This window comes from Notolepis coatsorum (assembly GCF_963971535.1).
Source record: "Notolepis coatsorum genome assembly, chromosome: 7".
Lineage (NCBI taxonomy): Eukaryota > Metazoa > Chordata > Actinopteri > Aulopiformes > Paralepididae > Notolepis > Notolepis coatsorum.
This window is the reverse complement of record NC_140171.1, coordinates 3,873,568-3,889,525: the sequence shown is the minus strand read 5'-3', so window position 1 is coordinate 3,889,525 and position 15,958 is coordinate 3,873,568. Positions and strand designations below refer to the sequence as shown.

General features: G+C 46.7%; 1 protein-coding gene across 1 annotated transcript in view; it reads left to right on the top strand.

The window, feature by feature from the left end:
* The window catches only part of usp34 (ubiquitin specific peptidase 34), a 245,563-nt gene that overhangs the window by 102,960 nt on the left and 126,645 nt on the right, over positions 1-15,958 (top strand). Inside the window, 7 exon segments of the mRNA XM_084319311.1 lie at positions 684-766; positions 6,271-6,425; positions 7,779-7,892; positions 9,313-9,412; positions 11,161-11,323; positions 12,615-12,741; positions 13,082-13,232. Of these exon segments, the coding sequence (XP_084175437.1) occupies positions 684-766; positions 6,271-6,425; positions 7,779-7,892; positions 9,313-9,412; positions 11,161-11,323; positions 12,615-12,741; positions 13,082-13,232 (893 nt within the window).

The following is a 15,958-nucleotide window of genomic DNA, read 5'->3' as shown; positions in this document are numbered from 1 at the left end:
CACTAACTACTGAGTCAACCCTCCTCTTCATCACTATAACTACTGAGTCAACCCTCCTCTTCATCACTAACTACTGAGTCAACCCTCCTCTTCATCACTATAACTACTGAGTCAACCCTCCTCTTCATCACTAACTACTGAGTCAACCCTCCTCTTCATCACTAACTACTGAGTCAACCCTCCTCTTCATCACTAACTACTGAGTCAACCCTCCTCTTCATCACTAACTACTGAGTCAACCCTCCTCTTCATCACTATAACTACTGAGTCAACCCTCCCCTTCATCACTATAACTACTGAGTCAACCCTCCTCTTCATCGAGTCAACCCTCCCCTTCATCACTAGAACTAATTACAATAAAAATCACAGCCAATCATAGTATTTTTCATTGACAATACTGTCTTTAAAAAAAAAAAAAAAAAAAATGGTACGGGCAACAGATGGCACCTGATCCCGACTTCATGTCAAAGTGTCCTTGAGCAAGGCACTTAACCCCCCCACGACTGCTCCTGACTGGTGCTGGTTGGCGCCGCCCTGCGTGTCAGTGAGTGAAACGAAGGGGTGAACGTGAGGCACGAGTTGTGCTGCTTTGACTGGTCAGCCTCCTAAAAGCGCTGTGTGTTTATCATCATGTACTATTGAAGCAGCAGCAGTGATGCGTGGTCCTCTGTCTCCCCCTGCAGGTACGGGCACAGCGCTGAGGTCCAGGTGCGGCTGCAGTTCCTGACCTGCGTCTTCTCCACCCTGGGCTCCCCAGACCACTTCAGTAAGTCACTGTTTATCTCTGGTCTCTCTCCAGACCACTTCAGTAAGTCACTGTTTATCTCTGGTCTCTCTCTCCAGACCACTTCAGTAAGTCACTGTTTATCTCTGGTCTCTCTCTCCAGACCACTTCAGTAAGTCACACTGTTTATCTCTGGTCTCTCTCTCCAGACCACTTCAGTAAGTCACACTGTTTATCTCTGGTCTCTCTCTCCAGACCACTTCAGTAAGTCACACTGTTTATCTCTGGTCTCTCTCTCCAGACCACTTCAGTAAGTCACACTGTTTATCTCTGGTCTCTCTCTCCAGACCACTTCAGGAGGGATATGAGGACTGTGTGTAACAAGAGGAAACTGTAGTCCTTGTTAGTCGTCTTATAAAACCTGTTAGCATGGTGACACAGGGAAGACTAGCTCCTCTGGACCTGTTAGCATGGTGACACAGGGAAGACTAGCTCCTCTGGACCTGTTAGCATGGTGACACAGCTAAGACTAGCTCCTCTAGACCTGTTAGCATGGTGACACAGCTAAGACTAGCTCCTCTAGACCTGTTAGCATGGTGACACGGGGAAGACTAGCTCCTCTAGACCTGTTAGCCTGGTGACACAGAGAAGACTAGCTCCTCTAGACCTGTTAGCATGGTGACACAGGGAAGACTAGCTCCTCTAGACCTGTTAGCAATGTGACACAGCTACGACTAGCTCCTCTAGACATGTTAGCATGGTGCTCATGAGAAGTCTACTCCTCTAAACACCTTTAGCATGTGAGTGACACAGCTAAGACTAGCTCTCTAGACCTGATAGCATGGTGACACAGAGAAGTCTAGCTCCTCTAGACCTGTTAGCATGGTGACACAGAGAAGACTAGCTCCTCTAGACCTGTTAGCATGGTGACACAGGAAGACTAGCTCCTCTAGACCTGTTAGCATGGTGACACAGAGAAGACTAGCTCCTCTAGACCTGTTAGCATGGTGACACAGGGAAGACTAGCTCCTCTAGACCTGTTAGCATGGTGACACAGGGAAGACTAGCTCCTCTAGACCTGTTAGCATGGTGACACAGGAAGACTAGCTCCTCTAGACCTGTTAGCATGGTGACACAGCTAAGACTAGCTCCTCTAGACCTGTTAGCATGGTGACACAGGGAAGACTAGCTCCTCTAGACCTGTTAGCATGGTGACACAGCTAAGACTAGCTCCTCTAGACCTGTTAGCATGGTGACACGGGGAAGACTAGCTCCTCTAGACCTGTTAGCATGGTGACACAGGGAAGACTAGCTCCTCTAGACCTGTTAGCATGGTGACACAGGGAAGACTAGCTCCTCTGGACCTGTTAGCATGGTGACACAGCTAAGACTAGCTCCTCTAGACCTGTTAGCATGGTGACACAGCTAAGACTAGCTCCTCTAGACCTGTTAGCATGGTGACACAGCTAAGACTAGCTCCTCTAGACCTGTTAGCATGGTGACACAGGGAAGACTAGCTCCTCTAGACCTGTTAGCATGGTGACACAGGGAAGACTAGCTCCTCTAGACCTGTTAGCATGGTGACACAGCTAAGACTAGCTCCTCTAGACCTGTTAGCCTGGTGACACAGAGAAGACTAGCTCCTCTAGACCTGTTAGCATGGTGACACAGGGAAGACTAGCTCCTCTAGACCTGTTAGCATGGTGACACAGCTAAGACTAGCTCCTCTAGACCTGTTAGCATGGTGACACAGCTAAGACTAGCTCCTCTAGACCTGTTAGCATGGTGACACAGCTAAGACTAGCTCCTCTAGACCTGTTAGCATGGTGACACGGGGAAGACTAGCTCCTCTAGACCTGTTAGCATGGTGACACAGGGAAGACTAGCTCCTCTAGACCTGTTAGCATGGTGACACAGAGAAGACTAGCTCCTCTAGACCTGTTAGCATGGTGACACAGAGAAGACTAGCTCCTCTAGACCTGTTAGCATGGTGACACAGGGAAGACTAGCTCCTCTAGACCTGTTAGCATGGTGACACAGGGAAGACTAGCTCCTCTAGACCTGTTAGCATGGTGACACACGGGAAGACTAGCTCCTCTAGACCTGTTAGCATGGTGACACAGGGAAGACTAGCTCCTCTAGACCTGTTAGCATGGTGACACAGGGAAGACTAGCTCCTCTGACCTGTTAGCATAGTGACACAGCTAAGACTAGCTCCTCTAGACCTGTTAGCATGGTGACACAGCTAAGACTAGCTCCTCTAGACCTGTTAGCATGGTGACACAGAGAAGACTAGCTCCTCTAGACCTGTTAGCATGGTGACACAGAGAAGACTAGCTCCTCTAGACCTGTTAGCATGGTGACACAGGGAAGACTAGCTCCTCTAGACCTGTTAGCATGGTGACACAGAGAAGACTAGCTCCTCTAGACCTGTTAGCATGGTGACACAGGGAAGACTAGCTCCTCTAGACCTGTTAGCATGGTGACACAGGGAAGACTAGCTCCTCTAGACCTGTTAGCATGGTGACACAGGGAAGACTAGCTCCTCTAGACCTGTTAGCATGGTGACACAGGGAAGACTAGCTCCTCTAGACCTGTTAGCATGGTGACACAGCGGAAGACTAGCTCCTCTAGACCTGTTAGCATGGTGACACAGGGAAGACTAGCTCCTCTAGACCTGTTAGCATGGTGACACAGGGAAGACTAGCTCCTCTAGACCTGTTAGCATGGTGACACAGCTAAGACTAGCTCCTCTAGACCTGTTAGCATGGTGACACAGGGAAGACTAGCTCCTCTAGACCTGTTAGCATGGTGACACAGAGAAGACTAGCTCCTCTAGACCTGTTAGCATGGTGACACAGGGAAGACTAGCTCCTCTAGACCTGTTAGCATGGTGACACAGAGAAGACTAGCTCCTCTAGACCTGTTAGCATGGTGACACAGGCTAAGACTAGCTCCTCTAGACCTGTTAGCATGGTGACACAGCTAAGACTAGCTCCTCTAGACCTGTTAGCATGGTGACACGGGAAGACTAGCTCCTCTAGACCTGTTAGCCTGGTGACACGGCTAAGACTAGCTCCTCTAGACCTGTTAGCATGGTGACACAGGCTAAGACTAGCTCCTCTAGACCTGTTAGCATGGTGACACAGGGAAGACTAGCTCCTCTAGACCTGTTAGCATGGTGACACAGGGAAGACTAGCTCCTCTAGACCTGTTAGCATGGTGACACAGCTAAGACTAGCTCCTCTAGACCTGTTAGCATGGTGACACAGGGAAGACTAGCTCCTCTAGACCTGTTAGCATGGTGACACAGAGAAGACTAGCTCCTCTAGACCTGTTAGCATGGTGACACGGGGAAGACATAGCTCCTCTAGACCTGTTAGCATGGTGACACAGAGAAGACTAGCTCCTCTAGACCTGTTAGCATGGTGACACAGGGAAGACTAGCTCCTCTAGACCTGTTAGCATGGTGACACAGAGAAGACTAGCTCCTCTACACCTGTTAGCATGGTGACACGGGGAAGACTAGCTCCTCTAGACCTGTTAGCCTGGTGACACAGCTAAGACTAGCTCCTCTAGACCTGTTAGCATGGTGACACAGCTAAGACTAGCTCCTCTAGACCTGTTAGCATGGTGACACAGGGAAGACTAGCTCCTCTAGACCTGTTAGCATGGTGACACAGAGAAGACTAGCTCCTCTAGATCTGTTAGCATGGTGACACAGGGAAGACTAGCTCCCTCTAGACCTGTTAGCATGGTGACACAGCGAAGACTAGCTCCTCTAGACCTGTTAGCATGGTGACACAGGGAAGACTAGCTCCTCTAGACCTGTTAGCATGGTGACACAGAGAAGACTAGCTCCTCTAGACCTGTTAGCATGGCGACACAGAGAAGACTAGCTCCTCTAGACCTGTTAGCATGGTGACACAGGGAAGACTAGCTCCTCTAGACCTGTTAGCATGGTGACACGGGGAAGACTAGCTCCTCTAGACCTGTTAGCATGGTGACACAGAGAAGACTAGCTCCTCTAGACCTGTTAGCCTGGTGACACGGGGAAGACTAGCTCCTCTGGACCTGTTAGCATGGTGACACAGAGAAGACTAGCTCCTCTAGACCTGTTAGCATGGTGACACAGCTAAGACTAGCTCCTCTAGACCTGTTAGCATGGCGACACAGAGAAGACTAGCTCCTCTAGACCTGTTAGCATGGCTCCTCTAAACCTCTTCCTCTGTGGACAGCCAGCTAGTAGCACTGCTGAAATAGAGAGTTTAATGTGTAACCTGAGGAGCCAGACACCGAACAAGGCCGGCACTGTTGCTTTCTCTGTAGGTGTGAGTGAGGGAGAGGGAGAGAGGGAGAGAGGGAGGGAGGGATGAATGGTAGACTGAACACACCATTCACTGTCACACAAAAGGATGACCCACTAAAGAAACGCTTGTGAAGAGTCCAGAATGTTGTTTGCTTGTGTGTACATCCTGGAAAGGCTTACTCACCCAGTTCATTCACAGTCTGGAATCACACAAAGTGACACGATTCGTATGGTTTCTCTCTCTGAAACGGTCGGTTCAGGCAGGCAATTTGCATTTGTGTGGGAGGTCAAAGGGCTCGGATTACGGTCTGCATGACATGGACCTAAGTGGTCCACACCCATATGGGTTTATCAATGGCAGGCGTCCATATTTAGAGAGCAGGACGGCCCATATATTATGATATAATTATATATTATGCCGATATGTTTTATTATAATTTTTGGCATCTGATCAAATACAACAATTTAATAATGGCAAAGGAGACATACAAATGCTGAACTTAAATGGAAATTTATTTAACACCAATGTTAATAATAATAATAATAATAATAAATAGATTCAATTTGTACCGCACTTTATATTCGTGAGAATCTCAGAGTGCTACAGGAGATATAGACAAAAAGTTTAATGAATAAAACAATTAAAATGAATAAAAACAATTAAAATGAATAAAACAACCAATGAAATGGAAGAACATAAAAGTAAAATAAAATAATAATAAAATGAATAGAAGTAACAAATAAAAGTAAAAGAGAAATTCAGGCAAAAGCCTTGTTAAAAAGAAATGTTTTTAGGCCCCTTTTAAAAGCCTCGACGGACTGTGATGCTCTCAGGTGGATGGGGAGAGCATTCCACAGTCTGGGTGCGGCAGAGTAGAAGGCTCGATCGCCCATGGTGTGCAGCTTAGTCCTGGGGGCTTTGAGGAGGTGGGCTGTGCCGGAGCGGAGGGAGCGTGAGGAGGACTGTGTTGGACAATGTTATTGTCTGTCTGCATCGTCTCATCTTATGAGAGCCACTTAGAATAAATAAATAGGCCTAATTGATCATAGACAGGTGTGTGTTCCTTATGCCTTCAACTAAAATACTATTTGAATTAGCAATGGACTATTTTCTCCCCTCTGAACCGCACTACTGGACCACAAACCGCCCGATACGAACCGAACCGTGATTTTTGTGAACCGTATCGATGCTTCCTGTCTGACCGTCCGTCCCCCCCGTCCCACCCTGTCCCCCCAGGACTGAGTCTGGAGCAGGTGGACATCCTGTGGCACTGCCTGGTGGAGGACTCAGAGTGTTACGACGACGCCCTGCACTGGTTCCTCAACCAGGTCCGCAGCAAAGACCAGCACGCCATGGGCATGGAGACCTACAAGCACCTGTTCCTGGAGAAGGTAGGAGACACACACACAGAGACACACACAGAGACACAGAGACACACACAGACCAGCACGCCATGGGCATGGAGACCTACAAGCTCCTGTTCCTGGAGAAGGTAGGAGACACACACACAGAGACACACAGAGACACACACACAGAGACACACACACACACACACAGAGACACACACAGACCAGCACGCCATGGGCATGGAGACCTACAAGCACCTGTTCCTGGAGAAGGTAGGACACACACACAGAGACACACAGAGAGAGACACACACACACACACACACACACACACACACACACACACACACACACATACACACACACACACACACACACACACACACACACACACACACACAAAACAACATAGTGACAACGACAATAACACTATGTAACAAACCATCAAATACACTCACAGCACACACACACACTTACTTTAAACAAACAACTCACTGTAGCACCCGCTTTAGACACTTTAACACACTTTATATTTATTGGTAAAGAGATTTGCACTACAACTCATACCACATTGCACCTTACCCTAAGTTGTACCTCATCCCATTTCTGCATTGTACTGTATATTGTATTGTAACTCAGTTACTAATTTTTTCTACTCTGTATTGTATATTGTCTATATGTATATTGATGAACAGGGCGGCTACGTGGCGTAGTGGGCAAGGCGCTCGCCACGAAATCTGGAGACGCTGGGCTCGCCTGTTCGAGCCCAGCGCTCCACATTTGCTTTCAGTTTGGCTGGTCGTCCGTACTAATACACATTGGCCGTATTAGGGGGTGGGAAACTGATGGGTGGGGATCGGGCGTTGTGGACAGCGACTCCTACAGGTCGGTTGGTGCGCCTGCGCAGTAGAATCAGGAAGTGTCGGGGGCAGCGTGAGCCTCCCACGCGTTACTCCTCGCCACTGAGAGATCGAGCTGTGCAGGTGAAAAGATGCGACTGCTGTTACCTCAAGTACCGGAGGGGACTTGTGCTATGTATGACTTAGTCCACATTGCAGCCGGCTTGTGGGAGGCAAGAAACAGCGTTCATGACAGGGGAGGGTTGAATTGGATGATAAGAAATTGGGATGGGAGAAAATATAGAAAATGGGAGAAAAAGTGGATCAAAAAAAAATTTATATTGATGAACACTTTTGTTTACACTTGTTTACTTACTTTTGACTTTCTATTTTATACTCATCTATTTTTATATAGCACACTCTCGGGAGCAAAACAGGAAAAAGCATTTCATATAAAAGTATTTTTGTATGACAACTAATAAAGAAACTTGAACTAGTGCACATTTAACATGACTGTATTTCTGTGCTAACTCGACTGTATTGTTGTTGTTGTATCCAGATGCCACAGTTGAAACCAGAGACCATCAGCATGACCGGACTCAACCTGTTCCAGCATCTCTGTAACCTGGCGCGGCTGGCCACTGGTACCCTGGACAGCACCTCCAACTGTGAGGTACAATACATTAACCTGGCCCGTCTGGCCACTGGTACCCTGGACAGCACCTCCAACTGTGAGGTACAATACATTAACCTGGCCCGTCTGGCCACTGGTACCCTGGACAGCACCTCCAACTGTGAGGTACAATACATTAACCTGGTCCGTCTGGCCACTGGTACCCTGGACAGCACCTCCAACTGTGAGGTACAATACATTAACCTGGCCCGTCTGGCCACTGGTACCCTGGACAGCACCTCCAACTGTGAGGTACAATACATTAACCTGGCCCGTCTGGCCACTGGTACCCTGGACAGCACCTCCAACTGTGAGGTACAATACATTAACCTGGTCCGTCTGGCCACTGGTACCCTGGACAGCACCTCCAACTGTGAGGTACAATACATTAACCTGGCGCGTCTGGCCACTGGTACCCTGGACAGCACCTCCAACTGTGAGGTACAATACATTAACCTGGCCGTCTGGCCACTGGTACCTTGGACAGCACCTCCAACTGTGAGGTACAATACATTAACCTGGCCCGGCTGGCCACTGGTACCCTGGACAGCACCTCCAACTGTGTGGTACACAATACATCTCTATTAGTGGTGGGATTTGATTAAAAAAATATCAATATTGGATGCGAAAAGCAACATTTTTCAATTCAAATTAATTTTGGTATACGAGTGAATCAATGAATATACATTATACATACGTTTAAGCAGCAAAATCCTGTATTAGCTACTACACAGACCAACAGATCAATGCAATTTTTAACAGTGCAACAATTTCAGGAATAATATATATATATATATATAGCGCAAAGGACCTTTTGTAAACTCGAGCACTTTCCAGGTAGAAGTAAAACGCAGTACTTTCAAGTACATTCCAGAACAGTTGACCATTGATTGATCTAAATTCTTTCTTATTTTTATTCTTTTTTAATGAACAAACCAGACTAAGAAAAAAGGTTATTTGCGATTTATTATACTTTATACTTATAGCACATGCATGAGTCTGGTCTCCTTTCAAAGGTAACATTCTTACACAATAAAGACAAAATCCTCATGCGATTAAATGCATAATTTTTTTTTCTGTAGTTAATTAATAGAAATGTATGCGATAAAGTCCCAGCCCTAATCTCTATACTTTATACCAGACGAAAGTACCTCCAACTGTCTGGTACACAATACATCTCTATACTTTATGCCTTGTAGCACCTTTTGAAAGTGAAAGTGCCCGGTAAAGAAAAATGTCCAGAGTATATAAATATACTGGTATATAAATGCCATGTTATCGACTTGAAGCCGTCCTGAGTCTTTCTCTGTCTCTTTGACATGAAGCCTGAGTGTCTCTGTGTCTCTGTGTCTTGAAGCCGTCCTGAGTGTCTCTGTGTCTTGAAGCTGTCCTGAGTGTCTCTGTGTCTCTGTGTCTCCAGCTCTGTGGGATGGACCAGCTGTGGGGCATCGCTCTCAGAGCCCAGTCTGCTGACATCAGCCGTGCTGCCATCCAGTACATCAACTCCTACTACATCAACGGTTAGTAGCACCAGACACTACACTACATCACACTACACTACACTACACTACATCACACTACACTACACTACACTACATCACACTACACTACACTACATCAACGGTTAGTAACACCAGACACTACACTACACTACACTACACTACATCACACTACACTACACTACACTACACTACATCACACTACACTACACTACACTACATCACACTACACTACACTACACTACATCAACGGTTAGTAACACCAGACACTACACTACACTACATCACACTACACTACACTACACTACATCACACTACACTACACTACACTACACTACACTACACTACACTACATCACACTACACTACACTACACTACATCACACTACACTACACTACACTACACTACACTACATCACACTACACTACACTACACTACATCAACGGTTAGTAACACCAGACACTACACTACACTACATCACACTACACTACACTACATCACACTACACTACACTACACTACACTACACTACACTACATCACACTACACTACATCACACCACACTACATCAACGGTTAGTAACACCAGACACTACACTACACTACATCACACTACACTACACTACACTACATCACACTACACTACATCACACTACATCACACTACACTACACTACACTACACTACACTACATCACACTACACTACATCACACTACACTACATCACACCACACTACATCAACGGTTAGTAACACCAGACACTACACTACACTACATCACACTACACTACACTACATCACACTACACTACATCACACCACACTACATCAACGGTTAGTAACACCAGACACTACACTACACTACACTACACTACACTACATCACACTACACTACACTACACTACATCACACTACACTACACTACACTACACTACACTACACTACACTACATCACACTACACTACACTACACTACATCAACGGTTAGTAACACCAGACACTACACTACACTACACTACATCACACTACACCACACCACACTACACTACACCATCCAGTACATCGTTGGCTACTAAGCCTGGCAATAACACCACAAAGTACATGTAACACCAATCCAACTGTCTTTTAGTCATGACTTCCTCAGTAGTTTTGAGTCATCAGTGACATCACTCTGAGAGGAAGTCTGTTAAAGGTGTGTGTGGTGTATTGATTGTAGAATTTAAATGTATTCTGCCGTTGCCATAAGTGCTTCTTAGTAAAATTACTAAATGCCTTAATCTAGTGTCTGTATATGTCTCTCTCTTTGTGTGCGTGTGTCTGTCTCTGTGTGTGTGTGTGTGTTTGTCTATATGTCTGTGTGTCTATATGTGTGTGTGTGTCTATATGTCTCTGTGGGTGTCTGTGTGTGTGTCTTATGTGTATCTGTGTGTCTATATGTCTCTGTGTGTCTGTGTGTGTGTCTCTGTGTCTCTGCGTGTGTGTGTGTGTGTCTCTGTGTGTCTCTCTGTGTGTGTCTCTCTCTGTGTGCGTGTGTCTGTCTCTGTGTGTGTGTGTGTGTGTGTGTTTGTCTATATGTCTGTGTGTCTATATGTGTGTGTGTGTCTATATGTCTCTGTGGGTGTCTGTGTGTGTGTCTTATGTGTATCTGTGTGTCTATATGTCTCTGTGTGTCTATATGTGTGTGTGTCTCTGTGTGTCTCTGCGTGTGTGTCTGTGTATCTCTTTGTGTGTGTCTCTCTGTGTGTGTCTCTGTGTGTGTGTGTGTGTGTCTCCAGCTGGTAAGACGGGTCTGGAGAAGGAGCAGGAGTTCATCAGGAAGTGTATGGAGAGTCTCCTGATGGCCTCAGCCAACCTGGAGAAGGACTCTCACTCCAGCCTCACCAGCATCGAGAGAGGCCTGCTGATGCTCAAGACCCACCTGGAGGCCTTCAGACGCAGGTGTGTACGCTGTTCCCGCTTAGATCCCGGCTCCACGTGTCCTTGAGCAAGGCACCGAACCGTGCCTGGGACCTCTGAATCTGCCCACTTCCACCGAGTGGATTCTGGACGATGACAACCTTCTGTAGTGTGGCAGTGAAAGGGTTAACCTTCTGTAGTGTGGTAGTGAAAGGGTTAACCTTCTCTAGTGTGGTAGTGAAAGGGTTAACCTTCTGTAGTGTGGTAGTGAAAGGGTTAACCTTCTGTGTAGTGAAAGGGTTAACCTTCTGTAGTGTGGTAGTGAAAGGTTAACCTTCTGTAGTGTGGTAGTGAAAGGTTAACCTTCTGTAGTGTGGTAGTCTAAGGGTTAACCGTCTGTAGTGTGGTAGTGAAAGGTTAACCTTCTGTAATGTGGTAGTGAAAGGTTAACCTTCTGTAGTTTGGTAGTTAAAGGGTTAACCTTCTGTAGTGTGGTAGTGAAGGGTTAACCTTCTGTAGTGTGGTAGTCTAAGGGTTAACCGTCTGTAGTGTGGTAGTGAAAGGTTAACCTTCTGTAGTGGTAGTGAAAGGGTTAACCGTCTGTAGTGTGGTAGTGAAAGGGTTAACCGTCTGTAGTGTGGTAGTGAAAGGGGTAACCGTCTGTAGTGTGGTAGTGAAAGGGGTAACCTTCTGTAGTGTGGTAGTGAAAGGTTAACCTTCTGTAGTGTGGTAGTGAAAGGGTTAACCTGCTGTAGTGTGGTAGTGAAAGGGGTAACCGTCTGTAGTGTGGTAGTGAAAGGGGTAACCGTCTGTAGTGTGGTAGTGAAAGGTTAACCGTCTGTAGTGTGGTAGTGAAAGGGGTAACCGTCTGTAGTGTGGTAGTGAAAGGGGTAACCGTCTGTAGTGTGGTAGTGAAAGGGGTAACCGTCTGTAGTGTGGTAGTGAAAGGGTTAACCGTCTGTAGTGTGGTAGTGAAAGGGGTAACCGTCTGTAGTGTGGTAGTGAAAGGGGTAACCGTCTGTAGTGTGGCAGTGAAAGGGGTAACCTTCTGTAGTGTGGTAGTGAAAGGGGTAACCGTCTGTAGTGTGGTAGTGAAAGGGGTAACCGTCTGTAGTGTGGTAGTGAAAGGGGTAACCTTCTGTAGTGTGGTAGTGAAAGGGGTAACCGTCTGTAGTGTGGTAGTGAAAGGGGTAACCGTCTGTATTGTGGTAGTGAAAGGGGTAACCGTCTGTAGTGTGGCAGTGAAAGGGGTAACCGTCTGTAGTGTGGTAGTGAAAGGGGTAACCGTCTGTAGTGGTAGTGAAAGGGTTTTTAACCGTCTCCTCTCCTCCAGGTTTGCGTACCACCTGCGCCAGTGGCAGATCGAGGGCACAGGGATCAGCAGCCACCTGAAGGCTCTGAGCGACAAGCAGTCCCTGCCTCTCCGGATCGTGTGCCAGCCCGCCGGCCTGCCGGACAAGGTACGAGTTTTTTTTGCATTTCTATAACCTTTATTTACAGAGGCAAGCAAGTAAGAACAAATTCTGATTTTATTTATTGTCAAAAGTATACATAATGTTGTGTTAATTCCACAACAAGATATATGTAATGTTAATTACCTGAAATTATTCAGTTTTTGGGGGCGGGACCCCGCATATATCGATTGATATCGGTATCGGAAATTAACAGTTGGACAATATCGGTATATCGGTAAAAAAGACAATATCGAACATCCCTATTGTTTTCCTATCCCTCCCCCGGAGAGAGAGGGTGGATGGAGCGGGCTCCGTTAACCCCGTCCCTGTGGTGCCGTTTGTGCAGATGACCATCGAGATGTACCCCAGCGACCAGGTGGCGGACCTGCGGGCCGAGGTGACCCACTGGTACGAGAACCTGCAGAAGGAGCAGATGAACCAGCAGGCGCAGCTGCAGGAGTTCGGACAGAGCAGCCGGCAGGCGGCAGACTTCCCAGGTAACTACCCTACCCCCCCGCCTTCTGTGCCCAGCAGCGCTGTCCTCCTGAGGACACTCTGAGGGCGGCATCCACCAAGGATGGATTGCACGGTGCTGCTAATTGCACCCTTACTTACAACTCATGATGAATTGAAAATGGGGGATCCTGATGTAAACAAGACGAAAGTCTTTCTCTGGTCTGCATCCCCTTAATAACAATTGTGTGTATGGGGAGGTGTAGTCCGACGTCACTGGTTGTTCCACTAGCCGCCACTAGAGGGAGGTGTAGTCTGACGTCACTGGTTGTTCCACTAGCCGCCACTAGAGGGAGGTGTTAGTCTGATGTCACTGGTTGTTCCACTAGCCGCCACTAGAGGGAGGTGTAGTCCGACGTCACTGGTTGTTCCACTAGCCGCCACTAGAGGGAGGTGTAGTGTGACGTCACTGGTTGTTCCACTAGCCGCCACTAGAGGGAGGTGTAGTCTGACGTCACTGGTTGTTCCACTAGCCGCCACTAGAGGGAGGTGTAGTGTGACGTCACTGGTTGTTCCACCCGTATAGGGATTCATCGTTGGGGAAAATGGATCATCGGCTATTGTAACAATTCTGCCGCATGGAATTTGAACAACTTTACACTTGTGCACAAAATGAGTTCCCTTCTATCACTAACATTATTGTTTAAGCAATTTTGGTTGAAATAAAATTAGGCGATTTTTTTTTACCACTTTGGATGCCAGCCACGCGTTTTGTCGTTAGTTCATGCCGACCGTTGAGTGCCCACCAATGCTATATAGCGTTTGTTTGTCGTATTTTTTTTTATTGGCGATTTCAATTCATATTTCATCAATCGAGCCTCAGGTTAGTGTTGCAGACTCTCTCTGAGCTCAATTGGGAAGATACCGCCCCTATCGGGGGGGGGGGGGGGCAGTTTCCTCATTTTACTTTTCCGTCGAGCCTACTGAAGAATCCATTGTGATCGCCGGCCCGGAAAACGCGTGGATTATGTATTTACAGTACCCAATGCTGAATCAATAAACGCGATCGATATTTGGAATGGCGATCAGGAATTGGAATAATATTTTTGGATAACATCTGATCTGAGGTAAGGAATCTATTTTACCAGTCTTGGGATAATCTGAGCTATTTTCACCTATATATCAGCGTTTGCCATATGTGTGTGTGTGGCTGTGCGAGCGATCAGGAAATGAGATAATCGATATTTTAGCCCGCTTCTATAGCATGCATAAATACACATATTCTATCGATAATCTAGCATTTATTTGAAAACGATTCATAAATAGGCCAAAAAATTACAACGTTTTTGTGTATTCCAGAATATTCCAGTAAATGCCTTTTATCACGGAATCTTTATATTTTCCTTGAAAACGAGGGCTTTTCAAAATGCTATAAAACGGAAATGAAGCGATTAAAAAACAATCCGTTTCGACAATGTTGACTGCAAACAAGTCATTGATAAACGATTGACAGATTAGACACATAGCCATAATTTAAGACAGAGATTATGCGTTCACAACGCTATCATTGAAGTGGGTGCCGGCATTCAACCACGTTTTACCATCTTAACCAGTGGCACTGGAAGTGTTGATGATTAATTGCGAATATTTTCATGTTGAGCTATAGATTGTGGATGAATAAGCACAGAAAGGTACACCATGCCAATGTTAATACTTTATTTGTTTTAAACAAGACTATTTAGAAATTGGCAATGGGGAAATGCATTGGGTTGGACAGAGGATGGAACACGAAAAACGGCAATGAGGTAACCACTACACCTCCCTATAGACCAGGAAGTAACCACTACACCTCCCTATAGACCAGGAAGTAACCACAACACCTCCCTATAGACCAGGAAGTAACCACTACACCTCCCGCGTTATTTCTAAACCTAGCCGCATTTCTGGCAGACGCTCTCCGATTGGCACTGACTGACGCTCTCTGATTGGCCCCTGACACGTTTGCCCAATCGCGTGACGAGCTGTGTCTTTGCCCATTTCCACGTCAAACAGCCTGCAAACTACCTGGCGTTCTATCGCCATGCTCTAAGACAAACTCTAACCTTAACCAACTTCGAAAGAGTGCCTAAGCTTAACCAGTGTAGAAACAGGCGTTGGCCAATCAGAGAGCGTCTTGCCAGAAATGCGGCTAGGTTTAGAAATAACGCACACCTCCCTATAGACCAGGAAGTAACCACTACACCTCCCTATAGACCAGGAAGTAACCACTACACCTCCCTATAGACCAGGAAGTAACCACTACACCTCCCTATAGACCAGGAAGTAACCACTACACCTCCTGCGTGATTACCAAACCAAGCCGCATTTCTCGGAGACGCTCTCTGATTGGCCGACGCCTGTTTCTACACTGGTTAAGCTTAGGCACTCTTTCGAAGTTGGTTAAGGTTAGAGTTTGTCTTAGAGCATGGCGATAGAACGGCAGGTATTTTGCAGGCTGTTTGACGAGGAAATGGGCAACGACACAGCTCGTCACGCGATTGGCCAAACGCGTCAGTGGCCAATCAGAGAGCGTCAGTCAGTGCCAATCGGAGAACGTCTCCGAGAAATGCGGCTTGGTTTGGTAATCACGCACACCTCCCTATAGACCAGGACGTAACCACTACACCTTCCTATAGACCAGGAAGTAACCACTACACCTCCCTATAGACCAGGACGTAACCACTACACCTCCCTATAGACCAGGAAGTAACCACTACACCTCCCTATAGAC